The sequence below is a fragment of the Nelumbo lutea genome, chromosome 8 (assembly GCF_056320005.1).
Source record: "Nelumbo lutea isolate HS-2025 chromosome 8, American lotus-T2T, whole genome shotgun sequence".
NCBI classification, from domain to species: Eukaryota; Viridiplantae; Streptophyta; class Magnoliopsida; order Proteales; family Nelumbonaceae; genus Nelumbo; species Nelumbo lutea.
The window spans coordinates 7,482,166-7,508,926 of NC_142691.1; the positions used below are offsets into that span (position 1 = coordinate 7,482,166).

The window sequence follows — 26,761 nt, forward strand, 5'->3', positions numbered from 1 at the left end:
TTGCTGTATATATAGCTAGAGTTCTCAGAAAAAGGTATACAAAAAGGTTTAATTGAAAAGCATGGGATATGGCATCAAGGGGGGAGGGGGGGGCGGGGACAACTAGGAGGCAAAAGATGACAAATTCAGCTTTTAGTTGAGTTAGCCGCATAAATTACTCAAGTGGGGCCGCTGCCTTGTCAAGATTATCCTCTACAAATTAACATTAATCAGAGAAGCTAACAATATTGTCCATATATATGAGAAACAAATGCAATCAAGGTAACAAATGAAAACGTTCTTTCCATTTTCCTTGTTTGTTTATTTCCACCATATATTATTCTATACTCCAGTGCTCATACGTCGTGGAATCTGATATGCTATTGTTAGCCATTTACTAGAACTTACTAAGATTCCAAGGGAATATTGTACCATTCTGGGTCAATTATCTATATGCTTCTTAATGGGCTTATGGTGGCTTATAACTAGGAGTCAGAATCTTGGCCCGACCCACCAAGGAAGCCATTCTCACTGTGACTGGTAATTCCAACATGGTCCAAATATAGATGAGTACTTAGCCTTTCTTGATGCCTCAGACTAAGCATGACTAACTGGTTAGGTAATTTGCTTTAGACTGATCTGAATTGACCATTTTTTTATATGACTTGTTTATGTTTTATAGGTTCAGAACTTCTCCAACCCATTTGCAGTTTTGCACTGAAACAACCATCATGCACGGCTCCCAATCCAATCGTGCATTGATTGAAGCTTGTAGCTAACAAGTACCATTAATCTTCAAAGCATAAGAATATGGTAGTTTTGAACTGGGCAACGAGGCATGAAAAAATTGTGGTGGTCCATGTCGGGGGGATGGATGAAGGGAATAATTCGAGCAGCAGAAGTTCCTGGAGAATCAAATATTCCGTACTGGCGAAGAAACCTCCTTTCTATTTAACTAATATAGAATGTTTGGAAAAGAAAATCACAAACAGGACTCCATGGCCCAATGGATAAGGCGCTGGTCTACGGAACCAGAGATTCTGGGTTCGATCCCCAGTGGAGTCGTTTCTTTTTCTACTGTTTTAGATGCTGTCGATGTACCGCTCCCCAGCCGTATACATCTTCTTACTTATTTGTTATTATTAACGGGAGATGTAAAATGGGGCACAATTCCACGATTAATTCACGTTTGGCACCTTTCGCCAACCAGAACAAAAATTGATTGATCATGGTTAATATTTCCTTCTTTTAGTCAATGGAAAGTTTGTATACGGCAAATGAGAATTCAAGGGATACTGGCTTGGCCAGGATCATTTGGTGAAGTGAAGTTTTATTGACGGGTTCATTTCATCTAAAAGCCAAAGCCCCTCGGCTAGGGGTATCATTTGGATCTGTTTTGGTCCAATCCGATCTGGTTAAATATGAGTTCATTATAGATGGATCAGGTCCAATCCAATGTGATAAATATTCTAGATCATTGTGAACTAGTCCAATTCAATGTTTAAACTGTTCAATATGTTCAAATTGATTTTAATTTAAATTCATTTCAACTAGGGGTGGCTATGAGTCGAGCTTTTCACAAGCTATTTGAGTTCAATTCGTCTCGATTTAAATTGAACTTTGAGCCTAATATATAGGCTTTTTTGCTAATCGAGCCAAGCTTGAGCCCAGTGAAACTCTGCTCACGAGCCTAGTATAATAAATAATTAATATTGCATATAATATTATTTTATATATAATATTTTTGTTTTTTATGTATAATAGTAAATAATTTTTATACTTCTTATTTTTTATGTAAAATAAAAAATTTTGTATGTATATTTTTATTTTTTATATGCATAATAATAAAAAATTATAAATATTAATTTTTTGTATGTAAAATAAACAAATATTTTTATATTTATAATTTTTATTTTTTAGAAAAAAAAACTTGGCTTGCAGTCAAGCTTGAGCCGAGACAAGCTCGAACTTGCAAGCTTTGAACTGAGTCAAGCTCAAATAGCCAAGTATTTGGCTCGGCTCGGCCCGAATTTACCCCTAATTCCAACCTAAATATGATCCATGAACACATGTATTCTTATCTTCTATCAATAGACCAGATTTGGTTCACTCCAAAATCCAACCCAATCCAATATAAATCCATTACAGATGGACTAGGTCCAATCCAATAAAAACTTTGGAGCATTAAGTTTAGATTGGTCTAATTCAATATATCTTATTGGTCTATCCAATCTGTCCAAATTAATTTTGATTTGTACGGGTCCAACCCAAAACCAGTCCATTGACACCCCTATTCTCAACCAGTGAAGAGAGTGTGTATTCAATCCAGGTATTTTCCTTTTCTTTTTCTTTTTATTTTTTTGTGGGGCGGGGTGGGCATCGTTTCCCTTTTTAAAATCCTAACAATGAACATACCGTCTTACCAAAAAAATGAAAATATAAAATATTAATAAAATTCTAAGGAAATACATCAATTTCTTCTGCTTGGCCTCTAAAGATTCTTCTTTTTCTTTTTTAGTTGAGTTTCAATTTGTTCCAAAACACATTTCAAACATTGGAAGCTCATGTAGACACATAATTGACTCCTTTCTATTTTTTAATTATTTATTCGATATAATCCATCTTCTCACTATATGCCACATTATATATAGAAATAAAATGGAATTTTCCCATACTATTCATATGGCAATAAATAGTGTGGAGTTTTGCCCATATATATGTCATTTCTATTACCAATAAAATTGATTTTTTTAGTTTTTACTTGGCAATGTCATTTGCTGCCAAAAAAAAAAATTGGCCAAAGTCATAATTTATTAACTGATGTAAATTCATCTTTTTTTTTTATTTCATTTGATCCTTCACATCCAATACTGGAATCCATCTTGTGGATTCTTCATTCTTCTCCCTCTCAATGCCAGCCACCGAAGTTTAAGAAATTTAAATTATGTTTATTACATGCATGGCTACCATTGCTTGATCCACTCTTAATTCCTCATTTTATGAAAGAAAGAAAGGTGAAGCATGCAATTTGTATTGTGGTAATATAAATTAATATAAATGGGGGTATCCCGAGGGACTGTCCCCATCGTGGATGGAGTATCTTCCCTCTTAATTCTTAAAACTAGCAAGTGAAGTGAAATATAACTAATAGTTGTAACCCAAAGTTCCAAAACCATCCACTATATAGAGTACTGTTGGAGAGAAGCTAACTTGAATATTTGGGATACCCACCCACCGTTTCAGGGCATCTCCTGAAGCCAAAGGTACGATTCATAAGCATCAAATGACGTGGGGTTTCATGAACCACCGTCTTCTTATCAAAATGAAAGAAAAAAAAGAAAGAAGAAGGAAAGAAAAAAAAACAAAGTATTAAGGAGATGCTCAAGATGCCTCTCTCAGGTTCTCATTTGCTTTCACTTAATTTTCATCAGGGAAAGACAATATTGATGTTACATTTAAAATCATTCAAATATTTTTTAAATCAGATTAATTAAGATGCTACATATATGGCCCATGATTAAAGGATAGTTATTTCTTTTGGAGTGCGACCGTCCATTTGCCAAATTCCATATGCTTCTAAAGAGTGTTTTTTTTTTTTTAATCAAGAAGATAAAACCCTCCACTAATAGTATTTATTGCCCTACTTTTACTTTTATCGCAAAGTAATACATATTTCTATCAAGTTTTTAACACCATGTGTCCTCACTATACAATACTGATTTGGTTGTTTTAATTTGTATGTTAATGTTTATCGCTCGCATTAATGATCTTCGTTAAGAGAAAGGCTTACATGGTTCATATCTTCTAGTTGCTTTAGCTTGTGCTGTAAATATTGAGATAACAACAAATCTTTCAGGCTTGGGTTGTTTTGGGCACAATCTCAGCCCAGGTGATGGGCAGCCCTCGACCCACCTGAATTCAAAATAACCATGTAAATAAATTTATGGCCTTTTTAAAGTTTAATTCACTCTATTTCAGAATTCATAAAATATATTTATCACCATCCCTTATAAATAACATATCCCTGTGAATTGGGAATCTCGTTGATCCGAGTTGTACGATCTATTATTAATTCTGAGGTGCACTGAACTCGAATTAACTCTAAGCTTATTATTAGGCCGCAACTCATCCAGTTGAAAGTGCCAAACAATTGGTAAGGTCTTTCATCGGCGGTTTGGTCCATTTAGTAGTGAGTCCCAATTGCTGAGTGATTCCGAAATAGGAGAAGAATCATAAATAACCAAATAGGTGAAATCGCAAATAGTGCGAGTCCTATAATACACAAAACAGAACCACAATGTCAAGAATGTACAATGGCATTAACAAAAAAGCGAGTTTGTCAAGTGAGAATCCAAGTCACACAGATTTCGAGTGATAAATCTAGAAGAAAATGCACGTTTCAATAGCAATATTTAGGAATATTGCTCAGTCCTATAATACACAAAACAGAACCACAATGTCAAGAATGTACAATGGCATTAACAAAAAAGCGAGTTTGTCAAGTGAGAATCCAAGTCACACAGATTTCGAGTGATAAATCTAGAAGAAAATGCACGTTTCAATAGCAATATTTAGGAATATTGCTCAAGTAAATTTAACTTGGGGTACAAGATAAAGAGTATTTAGGAATATGTTTGGTTTGAAGAAAAAAGGTAAGGAAAATAAAGGAAAGACAGGTAAATCTATAGAAGGTTTGTATAGCTCTCCCTGTATTTCCCTTCCTTTCCCTATTTTTTTCTTTCAAACCAAACACAGCTTACAAGAGTGGGAAAAGGTCCCTTGAGAACTTAACATAAAAAATCAGATCTATAAGTTGAATATGAGTCAAGTTTGTACTGCCTGAGGCTTTGCCCCTGTACTCTCAAAAAAAAATTGCCTTCATTTTCCTTTCCATGGATGCAGATCAGAACTTGGAACAAGCTGCAGTATAAAATTTAAGGCAAAAACATAACAAATCATTTATTTAATTAATAATTTATTTATTATAATAGGTTTCGAACGTTGAAGGACACATTGAACATAAGGATGATCAAGGGTGGGCTGGCCCTAAACTAGTCTCTATAGGGTTATAGGAGCATTTTGAATTACCCGTTCCTGGTTCTATGCAAATTGGGTAGAGCATCCAGGTTTTGCTGCCCAAGCTGAACCATGCTTTGGATGAAAACCCTATTTTCAGGCCTCAAAATTTTCCCTCTTGCAAATGTGAGGCCGGACAGATTTGATAATCCCTAATTGAACACCTATTCCACGTGTCAAGCTGACATTATTTTTCTACAAACAATAAATGCACAAAACATCTATACGGTTTTTCTTTTTTATTTAAACAATTTGTATTTTTTTTATTATTCTGAAGATGGAAAAAAAAAACACAGACACCTATAACAAAATTGACATTATAACAAGTAAGTTTTTATTTTGGCTATATATTTTACTAAGCACAGAATCATGATTGGCAATATTGTTTTAAGGAAACGAATGCTAGTAAATAAAGAGCGTAGCGATGGCAATTTGGTAGGTTGGGTTGGGTTGGGTTAGATTGAACTTCAATTTAATTCATCTTAACCCACCGATCTATTAATGATCCAGTTATATAAAATTAAATAGGTTGGGTTTAACTCAACTCTGTCTTAATCCAATATAATCCGCCTAAACCCATTAATCTTATATTTTGTACTTAAAACTAAAAACTAATTCTCATTTGACAAATAAGTTGGTCATAGCTTGATGGTAATAGTAGTTGTTAATTACACAAGTAGTGAAAGTTCACATCATATTATATGTGTATTAATTTTACACAAGTGGCAAAGCCATTTGAGTATGCTCGGGTTTCAGGTTTGATTGAATCACTTAGGTTCAAATTGGCTTGACCAACTTGAATTACGTAATTGAATTCTCTTCGAGCTAAGGACATCATGAGTGGTTGAACATTTGGGTTTGGATTAGTCCGGTCGGACCAGAGCGGGCCGATTCAGTCAATGATGGATTGACTCAGATCAGCCCATATTTGATTGTGCATGGGTTCGGGACCAAACCGACTGGTCCATAGTGGGTCAATGGAATTGGGTCAGGCCATTCCGAATTCGAGTCGGGTCGGTTCATCCATATCATGCTATGGCAGGTCTTGGGTCTAGGCCTAGCCAGCCCAGCCAGAACCGTTCTTCATTCAGGTCTGTCTAGATTGCCCATTTGAATCAGGTTGTGTTTGGAGTAGGCTAATTGACCCAAATGAATAAACCAAGATGATCGAGTTTGTTCATATTCAACCTAGGTTAAATTGATCCAGAATGGTCTGGATTTGGGTTGGGTTGATTTAGATTTATGTCAATTTTTGTGAAGTGTGTTGATTCAAGGCAAAACTAATTTTGGTCAATAATTAATAAAAAAATACATTAATTATAAATTATTTAATTCAAATGAAGAAAATAAAAAAAAAGGCTAAAGAATTCATACATGTATCTTTAATTAACCCAATGGTTATCCACAACCTAACTTGACCCACCCCATTTAAATTGAATTGGCGGATTGGATTCTGGGTGGATTGGATGGGTTCAGCGGGTTGGGTGAGAAATTTCCACCCCTAAAGTGTAGTAAATTGGCTTGTTACGTAGGTTAATAAGCCTGTTTACATCATTATCATCGTTGCTACCTTAACCTCGCTAACATAGTGAGTACCATTACATTTTTATCATCATTCAAGCCTTATTCCAAGTATATGGGGTTGGCACACAAGCTATATATACTGCCCATCAAGAGAGAGACTCTTAGCAAATTGCACGTTGCCATATACCTTAGGCTATGTTTGATTTGAAGGAAAACGTAGGAAAAGGAAGGAAAAGATAGGAATACCTTCAAAGATTTCCTTACCTTTTCCTACTTTTTCCTTAAAACCAAATACACCATTAATGATGATGCAAATAAAAGAAAAGAAAAGAAATATCAGATCGAATAGATCAGATTTAAGGTCAATAGCCAAACTTAAACTCGGGTATTGGGCTTGGGCGGGTTATTTGGGTTTTAAATTTCTTTTTAGAACAGCTTACGAATTGTATTGTAATTTAAAGAAATATCTTATCTTGTGATTATCTGCAATAAGCTACCAATTTTTTTTTTAAAAGAAATTAACTAGCAATTCAAAATTTCAAATGTACATAAGAAAAACTAAAGGAGTATAGTATAGCCGCCTGCCTCCCAAAGTCAAATCTCCGAGCATAACTGTAGTCTGTATAATCTACAATTTCATTTTTTTGCAATAGTACACCATATACTCTGTTTGTTTGCAGTTAAATCTGAATTGGATACGAATTTTGCACCCATTCCAGTTTTGCATCTAATTGTTTGTAACTATAATTTGCACTTCTATTTGATACAACAGTTGTTTTTTTTTTTCTTTTTACTTCATTAGTACTTTCCGGCAGTGCAAATTCTGTTTCCCAAAAATTGATGCAAAATCTATATTATTTCTTTTTCTCTCATATAAAGTGAGGATTACATAATCTTGAACCAATCTCACTCCCAAATAAACAAATCCTTCTGCTTCTATTTTCATTAGGCATGTCATTTTACTTCCTATTTTTAATTCATACAAACAAATAAGACAAAGCGAAATTTGGAGTAAAAGAAAACCAGAATTTGCAATAAGCCTATTTACACTCTCATGCATTTACGATAGTGCAGAAGAAATTCACATCACAAACAAGCTGGACCCAAAGATTCAATTAAGTAAAATGTTAAATTTGGATGCCAAGAAACTCAGTCCGGATCTCCTACACTTATGCCCTATACCAAGGGCAAGGAGGGGATGTGGTTGGTCAAAGTTCTTCTAATATCATACCCATCCATTCTCAAACCAATCACCCCACCCCTTATGAGTTTTGGGGGTGTTCTTTTTTTTGGACTTTGAGAGGGGGAAAAGTTGGTCAATTGGATTTTGATTCCCATTGACTAAGAAACCTATGTTCTTTTTTCCAGATTTACGTGGGGACCAAGGAAAGTTTATTTTCTTGGGTATCACTTACATGGATAAGTGATACTCATCTCATAGGTGGGTAAATAAGTTTCTCACTTGAATGAGACAAAAATGCCCCATTAATATTGGATTTTTATGGCTAAAATGGTCATTACCTTATTTACATGTGAAATAAAAGAACATGGGCAAATGCATTTATCTGGGTAAGTATTTCCCGAGAAACACTTACTTGGGTAAATGCATTTACCCGGGTAAATAACTTACCAAAAAGCGAGCGGAGCTTTGATGAATTTTCATTGTGGACAACTTCATGCTATGGGTGTGGAATTGATTTATCATTTTCCAGTCACTAAGGTTGTGTTGGTATCATTGCCACACCTACTTACAACATTTTAGGTTGGTCAATACAAATTCTATGATAATGTATATAATAAATGCTTTGAGTTATCAATACAACATTTGGTATCATTGTTGTTTTTTGAGTTACTATAAATGCCAGCACGCAATGTGATGCCTATATTTTTTAGAGGAAGTGATTATCTCATGCAATGTGACAGGACAAATTCTCAAAAATTTGTATTGACCAACTTAAAAAACATTGCAAGTAGAAGTGGCAATGGTACCGAACACAACCTTAATTGCAACTTTTGAATCTCCGTACACTTCAAGCTTTACATCACCAAAGACAGCCATTTTAAGGTGTTTTTACTCATATTTGCATATCTACCTTTTAATTTGGGTTTTATCGTCCAACTTAAAAACAAATTGAAGAGAATATATATGCAAATAACATTTGATGTTCCATATTTATATAGTTTTACAAAACGATTTTGTATATACCAGCCAAGATTCAAAGTATTGATACCATATGCCCCATATTGGGCGTATCGTATATTTTGGTTCCTGAAACTCCTGTTTATAGATGCTTTTGGGAACCCTTTTTTTAATGAATATATATATATATATATATATATATATATATAAACTAAATTAAAAAAAAATAAAAAACATGAAGTTTTAAGTACCAATACACCTATATACATATAAATACAAACTTGGTTGATCATACATGCACATACATTGATACATATGCTATGTATATAGACATGTATGTATGTTATACATTATACACACGAAGTACATCGTACCAAATACAAGATGCACATATATGAGATATGTATGGGAAATATAGCATTGAAGGGCTGTTAGGCTTGGGCTACTTGAGCCCTCAGCCCAAGTACATCCTTAAGTGAGGTTAAGCCCGATTTTTGAGGTCCAAGCCCATCTCGGCCCAAAGCACTACACCTAAATCATGTAATACTCAGGTTGGGCTTGGTTTGTACCTGCTCCAAGTTGCAGTCCAAATGCCTCATTTGATGAATTTCACAGGTGCATGCATGGAAGCTGTGTAGTGAGTAAAGACAGCTCCCGATTCTCAGGACGTAGCGTGGTTACATGATGAATCGGATATACCCAGATATACCCAGATCCAAATTTGACAATGTCCATATTTAAAATTCAATTAAAAAAAAATCTTACCTGGATTCATATCAGACCTTTTATTTTTTGTCACGTTCAAATTAAAAACATTAAAAAATGACTGGATTCATGTAGCTGTCTCCATCTACTGCGTTTAGAATCAGTGTAAAGCGTCATCGGTGTAATATTGAAACGTGAAATTGACTATTGTTTTGTGAAAAACGTGATGGGTGAAGAGTGCAAAGTTTTACATCAATAAAATCAATGTAGTATTTACATTGATAATCGATAAAACTTCAAGGTGCGTTTGGAATTGGTGTAAATCAAGAACAGTGTAAAAGTTTACATCGGTTTGATTTTGTTCGCATTTGGAAGGAGAGTATAATCATGATCAACGTAAAATTTCACTCTGATTCAGTTTTGCATACATTTAGATGGAGTGGAGTTTTACGTAATCGATGTAAAACTTATCAAACATATATCGATGTAAAACTTTACACTCTTTACCATTGCGTTTTTCAAAAAGCAACAATCACTTTCACAATTTAGTGTAAAAACTTCATTGGTGTACTTTTACATCAATGACGTTTTACACTGATTCCAAACATAGCCTTATGTTTGATAGGTTTTACATCGATTATTGGTATAAAACTCCGTTCCATCAAAACACACTCAAACTTGAATCGAAATGGAGTTTTATGTCAATTATAATTACACTCTCCTTCCAAATATCGACAAAATCAAACCATTATAAACTTTTACACCGATTTCAAACACAGCCTTAGGGGATGATGATAATGAACAAAAAATAACCTTTTTTTTTGGCATAAATGAGCGAAAAATGACTTAAAAGTAACCTTTTAGGAAACTTGAACCTGTAACATTTTGTAAGCTTACAACCTTCAAACCAACCTTATTACAAAAAAAATCGCCAATTTAAATATTAAATTTATGCAAATGCATATATAAGCACAAATACAAATTTTTTAAAAAGGGATTAGGGTAGATTCATATTTAATCCAAACATAAGCGGTTGAAATTCTACTAAATACTAATCGTAATTGGACCGGGCCTAATCCGGATATAACCGATACCTTTTTGGCTTTGGCAGCCCTAGCGTGGCAAGTGTAGGGGCGCGACCTTGTCTGCGTTCCTTAGCCCCAGATACGGAGACTCTTCCAAAGTTCCAATAGACCCATTGCACTGCATAAATAAAGCGACTCCAGAAGTACGAGTTTTCTCCTCCACAGTTCTCTATCGGTTTTCTCACAATCAGCGCATAACGAAGCAGGGCTATACCACGGTCCCTAGGGTTTCGTTGCAATCGATCATGTACAGAACGGTAGCTTCACGATTTAGGGTTCTCAAGGTTAGTTTCTTTCAGTCTAGTGAAACCCTAATCTGACTAGTTCCATTCGATCGCATACGAATTACAGTTTTCATGAAAGTACCTCACAAAACTGATGCTATCGCTTGTTTGAAGCTTCATTATCTAATGCGTCTTTACCGTTATTTGGTGGATATCTTAAACATAGTTATTCTGAAGTTTCTTATCTCAACATTTCTATCTAAATACATGGTTCTTAGATCTGTTTGCAGCTTGATTGTAAACGTTATGATGCTTCTTTGGGAGGTTAAGTATACCTTTCTAAATGCACATTTTATTGGTTTCGATGTTGAGATTCATGACAGAATACTCAGATGGAAGATTTGGGATTTCTCTGTTATTTGTTTTACAACCTTCTAATATACAACATTGGCCTAGAATTCTTAATTTGCAGTTCTAACAGAAAAGGATGTTTATTTTGGCCTCACTATTATTATTGTCATCGTTTTGTTATCATCTGAAAATCGTTGAACATACGATATTTTTTCATAGCGACAGTAAATCAGACAATATAAACTCAATAAGCCGGTCAAACGTAGGTGGTTTAGTCATGTTCATATCATTTTAATTTAAAATTATATCACATGCCATATAGTTTTTCTTTTTATACTTTCTTTCATCTCATGCTTTGCCATATAAAACTTCTTTCTTTCCCTCTCTGGGGGTAGGTGGGAAACGTATTCTTGGTTGAGACGTTTGTTGGTTTATTATGCGTTTGAAATCTTACCAAATGGAAATGCCTTTTGGTTCAATGTTGAATTGTTTGAATAGGGCCATGGGATCAATAGGGGAGCTGCCAGGTTTGCGAGTTCGGGTGCCATGGCTACCAGAACATCCTCTTCTGGAGGTTTCTTCAGCTGGCTTACAGGGGAACGTTCTAGTTCTCTCCCTCCTCTAGATTTCCCTCTTCCTGGGGTTACCCTTCCACCTCCACTTCCTGATTACGTTGAACCTGGAAAGACCAAGATAACAACTCTCCCTAATGGTGTCAAGATTGCTTCAGAAACATCAATGGTATTTCTTATCCTATCTCTTTACCCTTGCTTTCAGGAGATTAAAATAATCTTTGCTATTAAGCATTAATTAATTTCTTCTGCTTGGGTTGGTTGAACAGAACCCTAGTGCCTCCATAGGTTTATATGTTGATTGTGGTTCTGTGTATGAAACACCCATCTCGTTTGGGGCTACACATCTACTGGAGAGAATGGCATTCAAGAGCACAGCTAACAGAAGTCACTTACGTATTGTGCGGGAGGTTGAAGCAATTGGGGGCAATGTGACAGCGTCAGCTTCGCGAGAGCAAATGGGTTACTCGTATGATGCTCTGAAAACATACGTCCCTGAAATGGTAGAGCTGCTTATTGATTGTGTGAGGAACCCTGTATTCCTGGATTGGGAGGTCAATGAACAGGTCTTTCCTGTTACTCTACCATGCTTGTGCCATCTTGACCTTAAGAGATTTGTTAGATCATATCATGTGCCAATTCTGACTCCATTAAATTGCATTTTTCTGCTTCTACAGCTGCAGAAGGTGAAAGCTGAGATTGCAGAAATTTCCAACAATCCACAGGGCTTGCTTCTGGAGGCAATTCACTCTGCTGGTTATTCTGGTGCACTGGCCAATCCTCTTCTGGCACCTGAATCTGCATTAAACAGATTGAATGGTACAATCCTGGAAGAGTTTGTTGCTGTAAGATTTTTTGTCTCCATCCTATTAGCATATTTATTTTTTCTTTTATTTTCTTTCTCTTGTGATTCTTTTTAAATTACTAAACTCCTCTATACCTTTTGAGTTCTTTGTGGTCTGAGACTACTGTCTGCTTTGTGATATTCAGGAGCACTATTCCGCTCCACGGATGGTTCTTGCCGCTTCCGGGGTTGAGCACGAAGAATTGGTATCTATTGCAGAACCCCTGCTGTCTGATCTTCCCAGCGTGCCTCGTCCTGAGGAGCCAAAGTCTGTGTATGTTGGAGGCGATTATCGTTGCCAAGCCGACTCAGCGGTATGTATCATATTCTTTATCTCTGAAATATTTTTGTTGTCTACACTATTTTGTATTAGCTAAATGCGCTGTTTTTTATAATTTTATCTCTTCTTTGTAAGAGCAGAAGACACATATTGCTCTTGCTTTTGAGGTACCTGGTGGCTGGCATAAGGAGAAGGAAGCTATGACTTTGACTGTGCTTCAGGTATTTTTATCTTGATCTTGGCTTCTGAAAGTGCCTTCCAGTGTGTTTGTCCATATTTAGATTAGAAATGGGTGTGTTGTGTTCCCATGTTGCCTGTGTAGCAGTGTTACATGGACATGGACAAAGTGGTGCAGTGCAACTTGGGACAGGTTAGGCTGAACCTAACCCAAAAATGTTAGGTTGTGTTGAAGTTTAGGTTAAAGTCGGGGCTGAAAAATGTAAATTGGGTACAGACCTAACCTTTGAACATAAGCAGCCATCTGTGTACTAATGAAAATTGGTCATTCTAGGTAACCTTGGAATATCCCTAAATAACTACCAAATATTGGAAGAGAACTTGCAACTTGCAAATTGCTCCAATATTTAATGCCAAAATTGTATTGACAAATGCCTGGCCTATGGAACTAAAACGGTAAAACCTATATCCAAATCATTAATCAGTCAAGTGTCAAATACCTGCTGTGGACTCGATCTATGCTTCCCATATGCATCAAAAAGGAAAACAATATTTTAATGGGCCAAATCTCTCACTTTAACAAAAAGTTTCTATTTCAGATTTGAAACCTAGAATTTTAAAAATGTTGCAACTTGGATTATCAGTAAAAATACAGTATTTCTAACATAAGTAGCTTATTTTGCTTAACCATGGTTTTAAGTTCTAACCTTGTAGTGCAGCCGCACAATGCCATATGGTCGTTAGATCCAGTGTTTTAAAAGCGCAAGGGCCAATTTGTGCCTGAGGTGCAAGGCGAGGTGCTTGCCTTTTTAAGCAAGGTGCATACTTACAAAAAAAGCTAAAAAATAAAAAAAGTCAGAAAATTCAGAAAAAAGCCAAAAATTAACAAAAATGAAAAATTCAAAAGAATAATAAACATAATGCTAATAAAAAATATAAACTTAAAATTTTAAATAAATTTTTTAAAAAGCCTATTATCTAAAATTAAAATACATAAACATAACATGTAAAGCTTATTCAAATGAAAATTTAAATATAAAAGCAAATATATAAAGCATTTTCAAGCATGTAAAACTCACAATCTCTTTTTTTCCTTAATTGCATTGCTTCAAGTAGCTAATGTGATGTAAAACATATTGCATTATTGATTCTATGAGTCGCCTTTGTACCACGCACCTTGAGGCAATACCAAACAAGTCTATGTTAGGGTCTGAAATTCTTATTTCTTACATAAAAAATAATGATTTTATAATTTTCATTGCCTTTTAAGAAGATATTTTATTGCAATGAATGAATGGGGGGTTCTCGGTGGGGCATGGTTGGGGGTCCGAGGTTGGAGCCCCCAACCCAGCCGTTAGATTAAAAAAAAAGCAAAAAGCGCATGCCTGGGCTGAGGTACAAGGCGCATCATGCGCACGCCTAGGCGCACCAGGCGTGCTGGTGTGCCTTTTGAAAGGGGTGCGCCTAGGACCTGGGCAAGGGGCATTCCCCAAAATGTGCCTTGCCTGTGTGCCTAGGTGCATCACTGGTTAGATCATGTGTATGATCAATTGAAGAATTTCCTCCTAAAAGGTGATATAGGACTATTTCCATATGGTTTAGTAATCAGTGATTTGGCACAAACAAATGGACAAGATGTGAGTGCACAAAATAATGATTGTAAGGAAGTCGTTTTGCTGAGTTTTGGGTTAGAGCAGAAATGGAAGGGGTGCAACTTTGTGATGGGGTTTTCCAAATTTCACCATCCGGCTTCAAAAACTGGCATCATGAAGAGTTCTGACATTAGAATTGCAGGCAAAGACTGCTGAAACTATTGCTTTTAATGGGTACAGTGGAAATAATCACCTGATATCTGCAGAATCCAGGCTGTAAACCTCCCAAAATCCTTTGCAGTTGGTAAACATTTATTGCCAATTGAAACCTTCAACCATTGAGAAGTAGCCATACCTGTTATTAAATTTGTTTTTGTTGTTTTTATGGAGCAGCTACTGATGGAAGGACAACCTTCAATTACCTAGGACCCATACTCACCAAGGGGCCGTTTGGCAAGTCTTTTTGGAAAGATCTTCTTGTAGCTCTGATAGTCAAAAGATGCACTGAGCTTTTGCATTAAGATCTAAGCAACTTGAAGCCTGTTTGGTTAAGGCGTGTCTTTCAGCGCGAAGACGAATAGAGAAAAAACGCAAAAGCTCCATTTGGAGCTTCCTGAAAATCGCCCGTTTTGGGCTTCTTGCGTATTTTTGGCGCACCGGCTTTTGGCGGCTAGATCTACCGCAAACCAAACGGGAAAAGACCGAATCGCGGTCTGCCGGGCTTGTAAATAACTGACAGACTGTGCAAAAAGACGCACCAAATGGGGCCCAAGGCACCATTACCTCCCATGTTGGTGGACCTGCTGTTCTGCAGGGTTGGATTGTTAAAGCAATGAGTCATTTAGTTCTAGAATTGTAATTTGTTTTCATTTATAAAAAAAATTGTAATTTTTTCCCAGGACAAATAGCCCCAAAGTGTTCTAGAATTGTATTCTTTTCCTCTCCAATTCACCTTGTCTCCTGTTCTGTTTGTATACACACCTATATGGGAAGTAATAATAAACCTGACATTCTACAGATGCTTATGGGAGGAGGTGGCTCTTTCTCAGCTGGTGGTCCTGGGAAAGGGATGTATTCACGGTTATGTAAGTCTTACTATCATTTTTCATATAACTACTAAGTGAAATTTACAAATTATTCACTGCAGTTAGCTTAATTGGATATGGGGTATTTGAATTGCTATCAGTTCACCTTTCTCTCTTTTTTTTTTTTTTTTAATTTTTTTTTCCATTTACATGTGCATGTGTTACCATGCTCCAAGCAGATGTTTAAGAATGGCAAGTTAGTGCTTGCATATCTAATAGAGGAATGCTTGTGCTTTGAGTCTGGTTCTATGCATGCACCAAACATCACACACAAGCAACATTATGATGGATCTCATGCATTTAAGTGATACTCTATTTATGATGATTGGGACAGTTCTCTTTGTGATTTGGGTGTTCCATGCTTTTGAACATCTAACTGATGTTGATGTGTGAAAACAGATCTCCGTGTATTGAATGAATATCAACAAATTCAATCATTTTCTGCATTCAACAGCATCTACAATAATACTGGAATCTTTGGAATCCATGCTACCACTGTAAGCTACTACATTCACTTTCAACCATTTCTATGGATTTCTATTTTGCTGCATCTAACCCAGTCATCAAACCTATCAATGTTTTGCTGATAAGCACATGATTGTGGTAATTTGAGTTAGTTACGTTCAATTGAATATTCAGCTTTTATTTTAGTTATCTTTTCATATTATTACTTTTTTTGTGTACTTATTTATTTCCCTTTAGTTTTTATTTTCATTTTATTGTAATGTTTTTTTCTTTGAAAATTGAAAATTCTACTATTTTTCCTGATCAACAAAAACTTATATTTAGGTTCTATAACCTTTTGTTGCTAGAACTGTATTCCATTATCAGTTGACATCTTCTTAGTTATTAAATATGTGACATTGGACATATCTTCACTGTTGTTCTGCCATGGTTTGTTTTACATAACTTTTTTTTTGATGGTATAATAGTAAAAATATAGAATTTTCATTTAATAGGAAAAAAGTATCACTAACAAAGTATACAAAGACCTGTTGCATAGCCTCCCAAAGATATCAACACCACTCTGACATAACAAAGATTATCAATAAGCAAGCACAAATGCCAATCTTATCGGGCCGATCTCACCCTAACCCCAAGAAAACAAATTCCAATTCAGACATTACATAAATCATTCCTGATCACATGATAAAGGCCAACCCATCACATCAAATATATATACCCAAACCCTTCTACACATTATCAAATCCTCATACTGCAAATACTCTCCTTGGGATTATGAAAAACCATATTGTTGCACCTTCAAACTTTCCTTTGAATCTCAATGTCATCCTGTAACCTCTCCTTGAGAAACATGAAACATCTCACCCGCTTCGGAATGCATTCTGAATTAACCTCTCTCTGTTCTAGTTCCATAAGAATTCTCCTGGCTTATGCCTTACCTCCTAAGAAGAATATGCGTAATTGCTTCCCCACCTCTATTTCTTTATCCACCACTTTTTTATTATCTATGTGCCTTTTCTATCGTAAAGTTTTGGGCAATTAGTGCATTGGAATCTTCAGCATCTTCTCCCCATCTTTCCTTGCCATATGTGCCTTTCATTACCGAGAGATTACTCAATGTTTGATCTCTTCTGTTACCTTGGTTCAATAGTTCATAACAAAGAAGTGATTGAGGAAGTTGTTACCCATAGAAATATAGAGTTAGAGCAGGATGGGTGATAGGTGAGTACTACTTTGGCTAAAAGGAAAAATCTATAAAATAGTTGCAAGGCCAGCTATATTGTATGGAGCAGAGTGTTGTGCAGTTAAGAAACAGTATGATGATTGTGGCAGAAGTGTGAGTGATTAGATGGATGAATGGTTACACTACGAATGTAAGGGGCTAGAAGAGCTAGGGGCAGACTGAAAAAAGGACTTGGGTGCAAGTAATAAGAAATGATTTAAGTGCCCATAGTTTAACAATGGATATGGCATTGGACAGAACAGATTGATGTAACAGATGCACTAGCCCTCCTTGTTTTCTCCTCTTAACCGCAACATCCACTGGTTGAAGTTCAATGTTCTTGCTAATGGTCACCACTTGTGCGTGGTGTGAATCTTTGACTCCTACCTCCACTTCATGATTCTGAACAGATGCACTGTTATCTCATTGCACTTGCTTGATGGTGTCTTGAAGCACTTCTGCCACTTTATCCTTCCACGAGCCTTATATGTTCTTAGTGATAACAGGATGTTGCAAATGAGGAGATGAAGGGTGAGCTTGAGGGTATTGAGATTACCGTCCATATTCAGTCATCCCACCGGTTAAATCATCTAAATGACTCTTAGAACCATATCCCCATCCAAATCAATCTCTTAAGAGGTTCCTGTCATGTATAACCTGACTAGCACCAAATCTCAACCTCTTTGGGGCTTTTTTAATGCTTTTGGTGTTATAGAATATGTTTTACCAATGTCAGAGAAAGTATAGTAAGTCCTACTAAGACTAATTGCAAAACATTTAATTGACAATTTTCTGATAGCCATGACGACTTTGTGTCTCAATTGTACAATAAATGAATGGTAGAGCTGTGGGTGCTGTAATTCTCCTTTTCATTTTCTCTTTCATCTGCCTTGTCTGCCACTTCCCTCAAAAATTTTCAAATGATTTTGCTGCTGCTGGAGAGATTAGATCTGTTGGTTAGGCATGACTACACAACATCAGAGTGACAAGATCTGCACTAGTGTCCAGATTGTCAATTTTATAACTGACAGTTGGCTTGTTCTCTCTGTCTAAAGGTGTATAATGCAAACTTTAGATGGAGTTTTGCATCAATTTGCACATTTTCCCTGGTAGGTGAGGTCAGTGAGGAACCGGCTAAAAGATGAGAAATAATAAACATGGATAGCTGCTGTATTGTCTGACTTCCTGGTTTGTTTGTCATATATGTCTGGGTCCTATAGTTGCCTTTTCCAGTCTGTTGGTCAACAAATTGTAGAATCCACAATCAGTTTAAAGCAACTACTAGAACCCATTTCTATGACTAGAGGAGGGGATCTTTGTTAGTTCCTTGACAAATTCCACACCCGTTCACTTGCATGCTTGTATCCACAACCAATTTAAATCAACTACTCATAACCTTTGAGTATCCTATTACTCTGCCATTTAAAACTATTTGAAATTCATATTATTTTTAATTTTTAATTTCCTTTTTAGCTCCTTGGTAAATCCACAGCTTTTCACTTGCATGCTTGTATAATTAGCCCAACTTGCTAAAAATCCATCTGTATAGTACTATTTACAAGTGGTTCAATTTGAGAACTTAATTGCTTGTTTTCCTTTTTAGTTGGAAGCAGGAAGTGATGTTAAATCAGGTAGAAGCAAAAATCAAATGAGGTATACAAGAAAACAATTTGGAGCCAATTGGTTGAGATTTTTCATATCCACAACCAATTTAAATCAGCTACTCTTAACCTTTGATTTTCCTATTACCCTGCCATTTAAAACTATTTGAAATTCATATTATTTTTAATTTTTAATTCTTTTTTAGCTCCTTGATAAATTCACAGCTTTTCACTTGCATGCTTGTATAATTAGCCCAAGTTGCTAAAAATCCATCTGTATAGTACTATTTACAAGTGGTTCAATTTGAGAACTTAATTGCTTGTTTTCCTTTTTAGTTGGAAGCAGGAAGTGATGTTAAATCAGGTAGAAGCAAAAATCAAATGAGGTATACAAGAAAACAATTTGGAACCAATTGGCTGAGATTTTTCATATCTATAAAAAGGCATGCGGATATAATTTTTAGATCTCAGATGCTTCAATGGAACAGTCTAAAAAGGGAACCGATTAATCGTATTACCATCCTAAAGTTTATAACATGTGTAAGAAAGTGTCCAAATTCATTTGTCAACCTAGTCATTTAATGTAAAGTTTTTTGACGATGAGGATATTCATTTTGTAGGCTTGTGGCAGAAAGAAAATTCTTATATGAACTGGATTTTCTTAATTTCTGTTTAATATAAATATGCTTGAATTTGTATGTTTATGCCATGTTGGTCTGGAACTCATATTTTCAAGAGAGTCTCTAACCATTTATCTCTTCTGGTGTATGGTTCTATTTTTTATTGAATGTGAAACAAATTAGTATCTTTTGGTTTTATTTGCATTTTTCTGATTACTACTGTTTATTATGCTGTCATGAACTGAGGATATCCTTACTTTTGACTCAGGGCTCTGAGTTCGTATCAGAAGCTGTTGATTTAGCAGCAAGAGAACTCCTTTCAGTAGCAACCCCTGGACAAGGTTTCTTGTTAAAAAATATTCTTGTTTAAGTAATGTTTAACTGGATAGCTGTATGCCCGCATCTAATTTTTCCAACTTTTTTGATGTTCTGTTTTTTTCCTCAGTTGATCAGGTACAGCTAGATCGTGCCAAAGAATCGACAAAGTCTGCTGTTCTTATGAACCTAGAATCTAGGGTATGCAAACTATTTTGTGTTATTGTTCTGGATGTCTTTTGTTCAGCATCATTTTGATTCATGCTTATTACTTTGGTTTTTGTGGTCCAGATGGTTGCATCAGAAGATATAGGGAGACAAATTTTGACATATGGAGAGAGGTATTACTGTAACCCTCAACACCTATTTTTCAAAACTTTTTTATAGGCTAGATTTCTATATTTGTCCAATGTCTGGTGGCTTCCATTATTTGTGTTTTGTTGCTTTTGTGTGACATAGACTATGGAATATATTGCAGTAGTTATGTATCAGAAACCAGAGGTAGACTAGGAAAACTTGCAGTATCTAGGAATGGACCAAACTCGTGTATAGGTTCTGTCAATGTCAATATTTTTTAATGCTGCAACTGTTTCATGTTTCCATAGAGGAGTGGAGAACTGTCTGCTGTAAAAATGGTGGAAATATTGTTGAAATATTCCATTTGGAGATATTTTCCATGCCTTTACTGTTGAACAAGTGGAGCTTTACTAGTTGTTTTATGATCTTCTCAGATATGGCAAGAAAAACCTTACTAGTCTAGTGGGTTTACTCCCACTTCATTCTGAGTCCATTCCATAGTTTCACAACAAACATACTGTGTATGGACAACCTTGCATTATTCAATATATTCAATTCCAATGTGTTGATATGTTCATAAGATGGATACCGATAAAAAATGCTCATGAGATGGATCTGAAATCCCTGGAGATACAGAACAGAGTGCTAAGGAGTTGCTTCTACTAAAAGCTTTATTATAATGCATACATAGATTTCAAACCCAACGAGCTTGAAAAGTTTTGGATTTTGCAGAAAGCCTGTGGAGCATTTCTTGAAGGCTGTAGATGAAGTAACTTTGAAGGATATTTCCACCATTGCCCAGAAGCTTGTTTCATCACCTCTGACAATGGCATCCTGGGGAGATGGTAATTCTCATTTTAGGATAAATCTACCTCTCCACTTAAAATTGTTTATTGTTTAGTTGTGAATGTATTTTCTCTTTTTGGCAGTTATTAATGTTCCCAGCTACGAGGCAGTGAGCAGGAAGTTCCATTCCAAGTAGGAGGGTGACTGTTGTAACGTAACAAGCCGTGATGTTACCTGGCGATTCATCTACTTGTGCAATTTTGGAGGTTATATACATGATTTCAACCGCCCCTTCACATAGTGATACTTGTTCAAAATAAATTTCTCTTGGATATTTAAAGGAAGATTAATTTTGGATCAATAAAATTGGTGATCCTGTGCAGTAGCTCTGACGCTCAATATTTGTGATTTGATTTGGAGAAGTTGGATCATCAAATTCCTCCGGTCTCGAATGGGTAGGGGATGGTAATTGTAATTCTTAATTTCCATGATTGGGAGCAAGAGTCCTGTTGGTCTTTTTTATCCGTTCTTTGAGTTTTTAAAGCTCGAGGCAGGGATTGATCAAGCCCCAAGTGCAGCTGAGCTGCATGTGCTAATTAGATTTTCTGCATGTTGGTCTGGACGCGAAGCCAATTCCAATCCAAGCCATGCTAGAAAATTATTATATGGGCGTTTCAATTTTGTCTAAATGGTTGCCATATTAATCGAAAGCAATCAGATGATTGGGTGGGCATTCAGCCCCAACCAATAGATTTATTTTGATTCCTCATCTCAAACTGTCCAATCCTTGTGATACAAAGGGAAGGGACCTGCTGGAGCCAAATGGCTCATGGGATGTGTAGAAACTACTACATCAGGTTTTGGATCAAAGTTCAATGCCTCGTGTGCTTGCTCTTACACCCGATCCAGAACTAATTTCAGATGCTCCTTCGTGGAAGCTAACTAGCTTGGACAACACACCGTGAATTCAGGTTACCTTTTCTTTTCAAGTCCTGGATCCACTACACATTCTTTAACTGGAAACTGCTAATGGAAATTGAGAATTCCATACCAGTTGCAACTCTTAACTTCACCTTTGGAGATCATTGCTAAGTTGAGAACATACTTTCCTATCAGTACCTATCAGTCATATGTAGTAGTAGTACCACTTGCACCTGCAAATGAATATTGGCTGCTAACTGGATTTTCCTTTTTACAAATTGATGGCTCTTATGATCCTTTCACAGGTAGCCAAGGATGCTCTTTCATCCTCTACCAAACTATTTAAAAAGGACAACCTTGCTGGGCCATCAGTCCATATGATACAGAACTAAGGGCCCTTGTGGTGGGTATAGAGGTAGCTATGATCACAATGTATAGCGACGCCAAGCAACTGGTATCCTTTTTGCAGAGCCTAGTGGTGGCAATTGGGCGGGTTGGGTTGGGCTTTGTTTGGGTTGAGTTTCAATCCAACCGATTTAACCCGCAAACCTATTAATGACTCAGTTATATAAAATTAAATGGGTTGGGTTCAATCCAAACCCGCTTTAACTCAATCAAACCTGCCCAAACCCATTAATCTTATATTTATGTACTTAAAACAAAAAAAAGTAACTCCTTTTAACAAATAAGATAGTCATAGCTTAGTGGTAATAATAGCTGCTATTTACATAAGTGGTGAAGGTTCAAATCACAATTCATGCATGTTATTTTTATACAAGTTATGTTTGGGTTTCGGATTTGACGAATCACAGGTTCAAACTGGTCAGACCAACTTGAACTATTTAATTGAATTGTCTTCAAGGTAATCACATCAAGTTCAAGAGTGGTTGAACTGTTTAGATCCGAATCAATCCGGTTGAACTAGACCTCGCCCAAATCAGTTCAGTTTGGTCAGACAAAACCTGATTGGACCAACCCTTGGCCGAACCGGACCGGTTCAGTTTCGTCAGGTCAGACCCCGATCAGTTCAGCCAAATGGTGGATTGACTTGGGTCGGCTCGTATCAGGTTAGTGCACGGATTTGGGGCTGAACTAATTGGGCAAAGCAAGCGGGGCGGTTTAGGGTTCGAACCCCACCCGGTCTGACCCGTTTCAGATTTGGGTGACCCGGGTTAGCTTGTATCGGGTCAAGATGGGCTGTGTGAATAATGGTTGGACCGGACAACCCAAACCGAGCAAAGCAAGCAATACCGAGCCATCCCGTTCGAGGTCTATTTCGGATTCGAGTTGACCCAGATTGATATATATTGGATCGGGTCAGACCACATTGAACTGGTCTGGACTTGGGTCAAATTGTTTTGGATTTATGTTGGGTGAAGTGTGTTGATTCAAGACAACTAAATTTAGTCAATAATTAATAGAAATTAATGCATTAATCATAAATTATTTAATTCAAATGAAGAAAATAAAAAAAGGCTAAGAAATTAATACTGATGTTTATAATGGTTAAGCCAACAGTTATCCACAATACAACCCATCCCAACCCATTTAAATGGGCAAATTGGGTGACGGGTTGATCATACAACCCGTAAAGTAAATGAACTGGTTAGATACTGGGTGGGTCGGGTAGGTCCAGGTTGGGTGAAAAATTACCACCCCTAGCAGAGCCGAGCGATCCTCACTAAATGGATAGAGCGCCTTTCATCAATTGATGACTATCGAGCTGTTAAAGAAGTTCACCACACCAATATCTTTTCACTTTTTTTTTTTTTTTGGTAAATAGAGAAAAGAATCAGGCTACTCATATTCTCGCTTATTTGGCTTGTAAAGCTAGAGTAACTGCTCACTTTGACTCTAGCTGAAACCCAGATGCCTTATAGGCAAAAATCTGAAAGCCAGATACTTTCCTAGATCTAGTTTATGGGAAGCAAAGTGTGAAAAATGGGAGCTCTTGGGGCTGGTGCAGTCTGATCAAGGGTGGGGAAGTTCTTATTAAGGGTAGTTTGAGTGTTGGTACAGGCTCAAACATCAGAATTTGGGAAGATAGATGGATCCCCTTGACTCCTACCAACTTGGTGGCTGAGTTAATAGATGCTTAAAGTAGAAGCTGGAATCTTCAGCTAATGTCTCAGTGGTTCCCTAGTTCGGTGATCCCTCAAGTTAGACAGATCTACATTCCCTCCTCTTATCAAGAGGATGAACTGGTCTGGTTCTATGAGAAAGATGGGAACTTTTCGGTAAGATCAGCTTACCACTTAGCAAAAAGGAATTCAGACCTTGATTTAGGATCAGGCTCTGGCTCTAAGTCTAACAGAAACTCAACAGTTTGGAAAGCCTTGTGGTCTGCAGAAGTTGCTCCTAAAATCAAGGCTTTCACGTGGAAGGCTATCCATAATGGCCTCGGTGTTAACTATAACTTTTTTAAGAAGAAAATACGTGTGGAGCCATGGTGCCCTATGTGCAAATCTGAAACTGAAATAGTCACCCGTACTTTGTTTGGTTCGGTTTGGATCAAGTTTGGTTATTAGAACTGGGCCAATCCCTGGTAAATCTTTATGGGTTATTGGTGCTATCTCAGAACTTAGACTCTCACAGCCGCAAAGACATTGTGAACCTCTTTCTTACTCTTGTTTTGCAGCTTTTGCTTATATGGTTAAATCGTAACAATGTGGTCCATGGTGTTAACAAAAATCATGCTGCTCATGGAATTTGGAATGCCTACAGATTATGCCAGGAGAGCTGATCAAGATACCAATAGCACGCTCCAAGATCCTCCAACTAAGGTTTTTTTGGATGGTGGTGCCTCCAAATGTGATGAAAGGTCGGGATATGGAGCAGTTTTTGTTGAATAGAATGTCTGTCTATATCTGCAGCTTTGGCGGTTTAGGACATTCCAAGATCTGCTGCTTTCTCTGAATTCATTGCAGTTCTTCTAGACTCGTATTCCTAGGAATCGAAATCAAGCAGCTCATTTCTTAGCAAGTAGCCAATGCCCTTTCTATGGGTTGTGGGCTAAATCCTAGGCTTTGCCTTTTGATCTTCTATTCTATCTATCTCGTTTATGTAACCTGGATTCGACTGTTGTTAATCCTTCAAATTAAAAATTTATTTACACCCCCCCCCCCAAAAAAAAAAAAAAAAAACTCTCATGTAATCTTTAACTATCAATAGTAATGAAGCTCTCATTATTAAAAAAAAGATGGGGCCAGTTGTTATTTGTTAAGAAAAAACAATAGATTTATTTTGCAAAAGCAGTAGCAGCTAGTTGATATTGACACTGTACAGAGTGTAACGGCAGAATTTCCATGGAAGATAACTGAGTATCAAAATAGTTGTAAGGTTAGACCAGCATCATGTCATTACATTTCTGGTGGTTCGGTGATGGATTAGATATGAAATTAAGCTTCATAGAATCGTTCTCGCAAATGCGGGTTTCCACTTTTCTTTAACATCTTAGTTACTGGATTAATTGGTGAGAATCAAAAGTATGTTCAAGAATGCTAAAAGTTGGGGAAAGCTAAGCTTGTTTTGTTAGTGAGTTGCAGGAGTTAGTGCTTACAAGCCAAGCTGGGACTAACTTTGTATGCGAGAGCAAAGTTCTTTCCAGAAAAAAAAACATTGTTTTTCTTTGCTATTTACCTAGAATAAGTAATTAGAAGGGGCGGAAAACAAAGTTTTTGCTATAAAAGGAGTGGAATTTTTTGAAACTTTTGAAAAACCTCACTGAGAATTAATTATTGTTGTATTTTTGTTAAGCAAGATAATTATTTTGGGAGAACAACTACAGAGAAACCATATTTTGACGAAAATGAAGTAATGGGTAGTAGATGAACCTCGCTCTAAATACAACCTAATTCCTTGCTGGAAGCCTGGAATCGAACAATTAATTTCTTGGTCTTTTTCTGGTCCCTTGAATAAGTCTAACATGGAGAAGAATTGTTCTGGTTACTACCAGAGATTAGAGTGGGCACTAGAAGAGGCAGAGGCCTTGGAGTCAGAGTTTGGTAACCAAATTCTTTGGTTTGTTTTGATCAACTGTAATATCATAATCATGCTACTTTTGTATGGTTTTTATGGATGGCCATAAATCCTAATGGGCAAATCCATTTCCATGTGAATCTAATCTATCTCGAAAATGACTTCCTAGATTAAATCACTTACTTGCAGCCATAGCTGTGAAACCAATAATTCAATTCTTATGGTCTTTGATTTGGCAGCTCAAAACCCAGGTTTCTTTCATGGGATTGCTTGTCCTTCTGAGCACTCCTAGTTTAGGCTAATAGATATCTGATTTAGGTGCAAAAAACTAGTGAATATGATGGACCAACCATGGCATAAACAGTTTTGCTGTGGGCAACTTCCTAATGCATCAAGGTGGCTTACCGAAAAGCAAGGCTATAAGTATAAAGACCCTCAAATTTACCTCTTCTAGAGAGACCAAATAAGATTATCAAAATCTAATTAGGAAACTTATCAAGAATTTAAAAAGCTTTTCCAAATGAATACAGTAGACACTACCCCAGAATTTTTTACATTGATGTTGACAGAAAAACTTTGGCTGTCCATATTGGACAGCTTGAGCTGTCAACACTCATCCACTTTAGGAACCCAGCACAGATACTGTTTATATAGGGAGAACTCTGTTGATAGCCCAGTCTGTCATTTTGGAATTTTGATGATTTCTTTAAAACATTTTATATTTATCATGGAAGGAAATCTAGGGTTACCAAAAGAAAAAAAAAGGAAATCTGGGTCGTTGAACTCCAGGCTGAGGCTGTACTAGTGTAGGGACCAGATTTGAAATCCCAAAATGCCTTAATTGGATCCAATTCAGTTCAAGCTTAATTAGCAAACCTTAACGAGTCGATTATAAATTGAAATTACTTAATTTATTGAAAAT

The 26,761-nt window shown here is 36.5% G+C and overlaps 1 protein-coding gene and 1 non-coding gene across 2 annotated transcripts; both read left to right on the forward strand.

Annotated features, from left to right (window-relative positions):
• The first annotated feature begins 971 nt into the window (after positions 1-971).
• On the forward strand, positions 972-1,044 carry TRNAR-ACG (transfer RNA arginine (anticodon ACG)). Its single transcript has one exon. It is a non-coding gene; the product is annotated as a tRNA-Arg (tRNA).
• Positions 1,045-10,498: 9,454 nt separating this feature from the next.
• Positions 10,499-21,325, forward strand: LOC148842475 (mitochondrial-processing peptidase subunit alpha-like). The gene is made up of 13 exons (XM_088959640.1): positions 10,499-10,793; positions 11,583-11,825; positions 11,926-12,222; positions 12,334-12,501; positions 12,647-12,814; positions 12,921-13,001; positions 15,568-15,634; positions 16,034-16,131; positions 19,811-19,883; positions 19,988-20,058; positions 20,149-20,198; positions 20,887-20,999; positions 21,084-21,325. The coding sequence occupies exons 1-13, from the start codon at positions 10,755-10,757 to the stop codon at positions 21,134-21,136; spliced, it is 1,521 nt and encodes a 506-aa protein (XP_088815766.1). The 5' UTR covers positions 10,499-10,754; the 3' UTR covers positions 21,137-21,325.
• Positions 21,326-26,761: the final 5,436 nt, after the last annotated feature.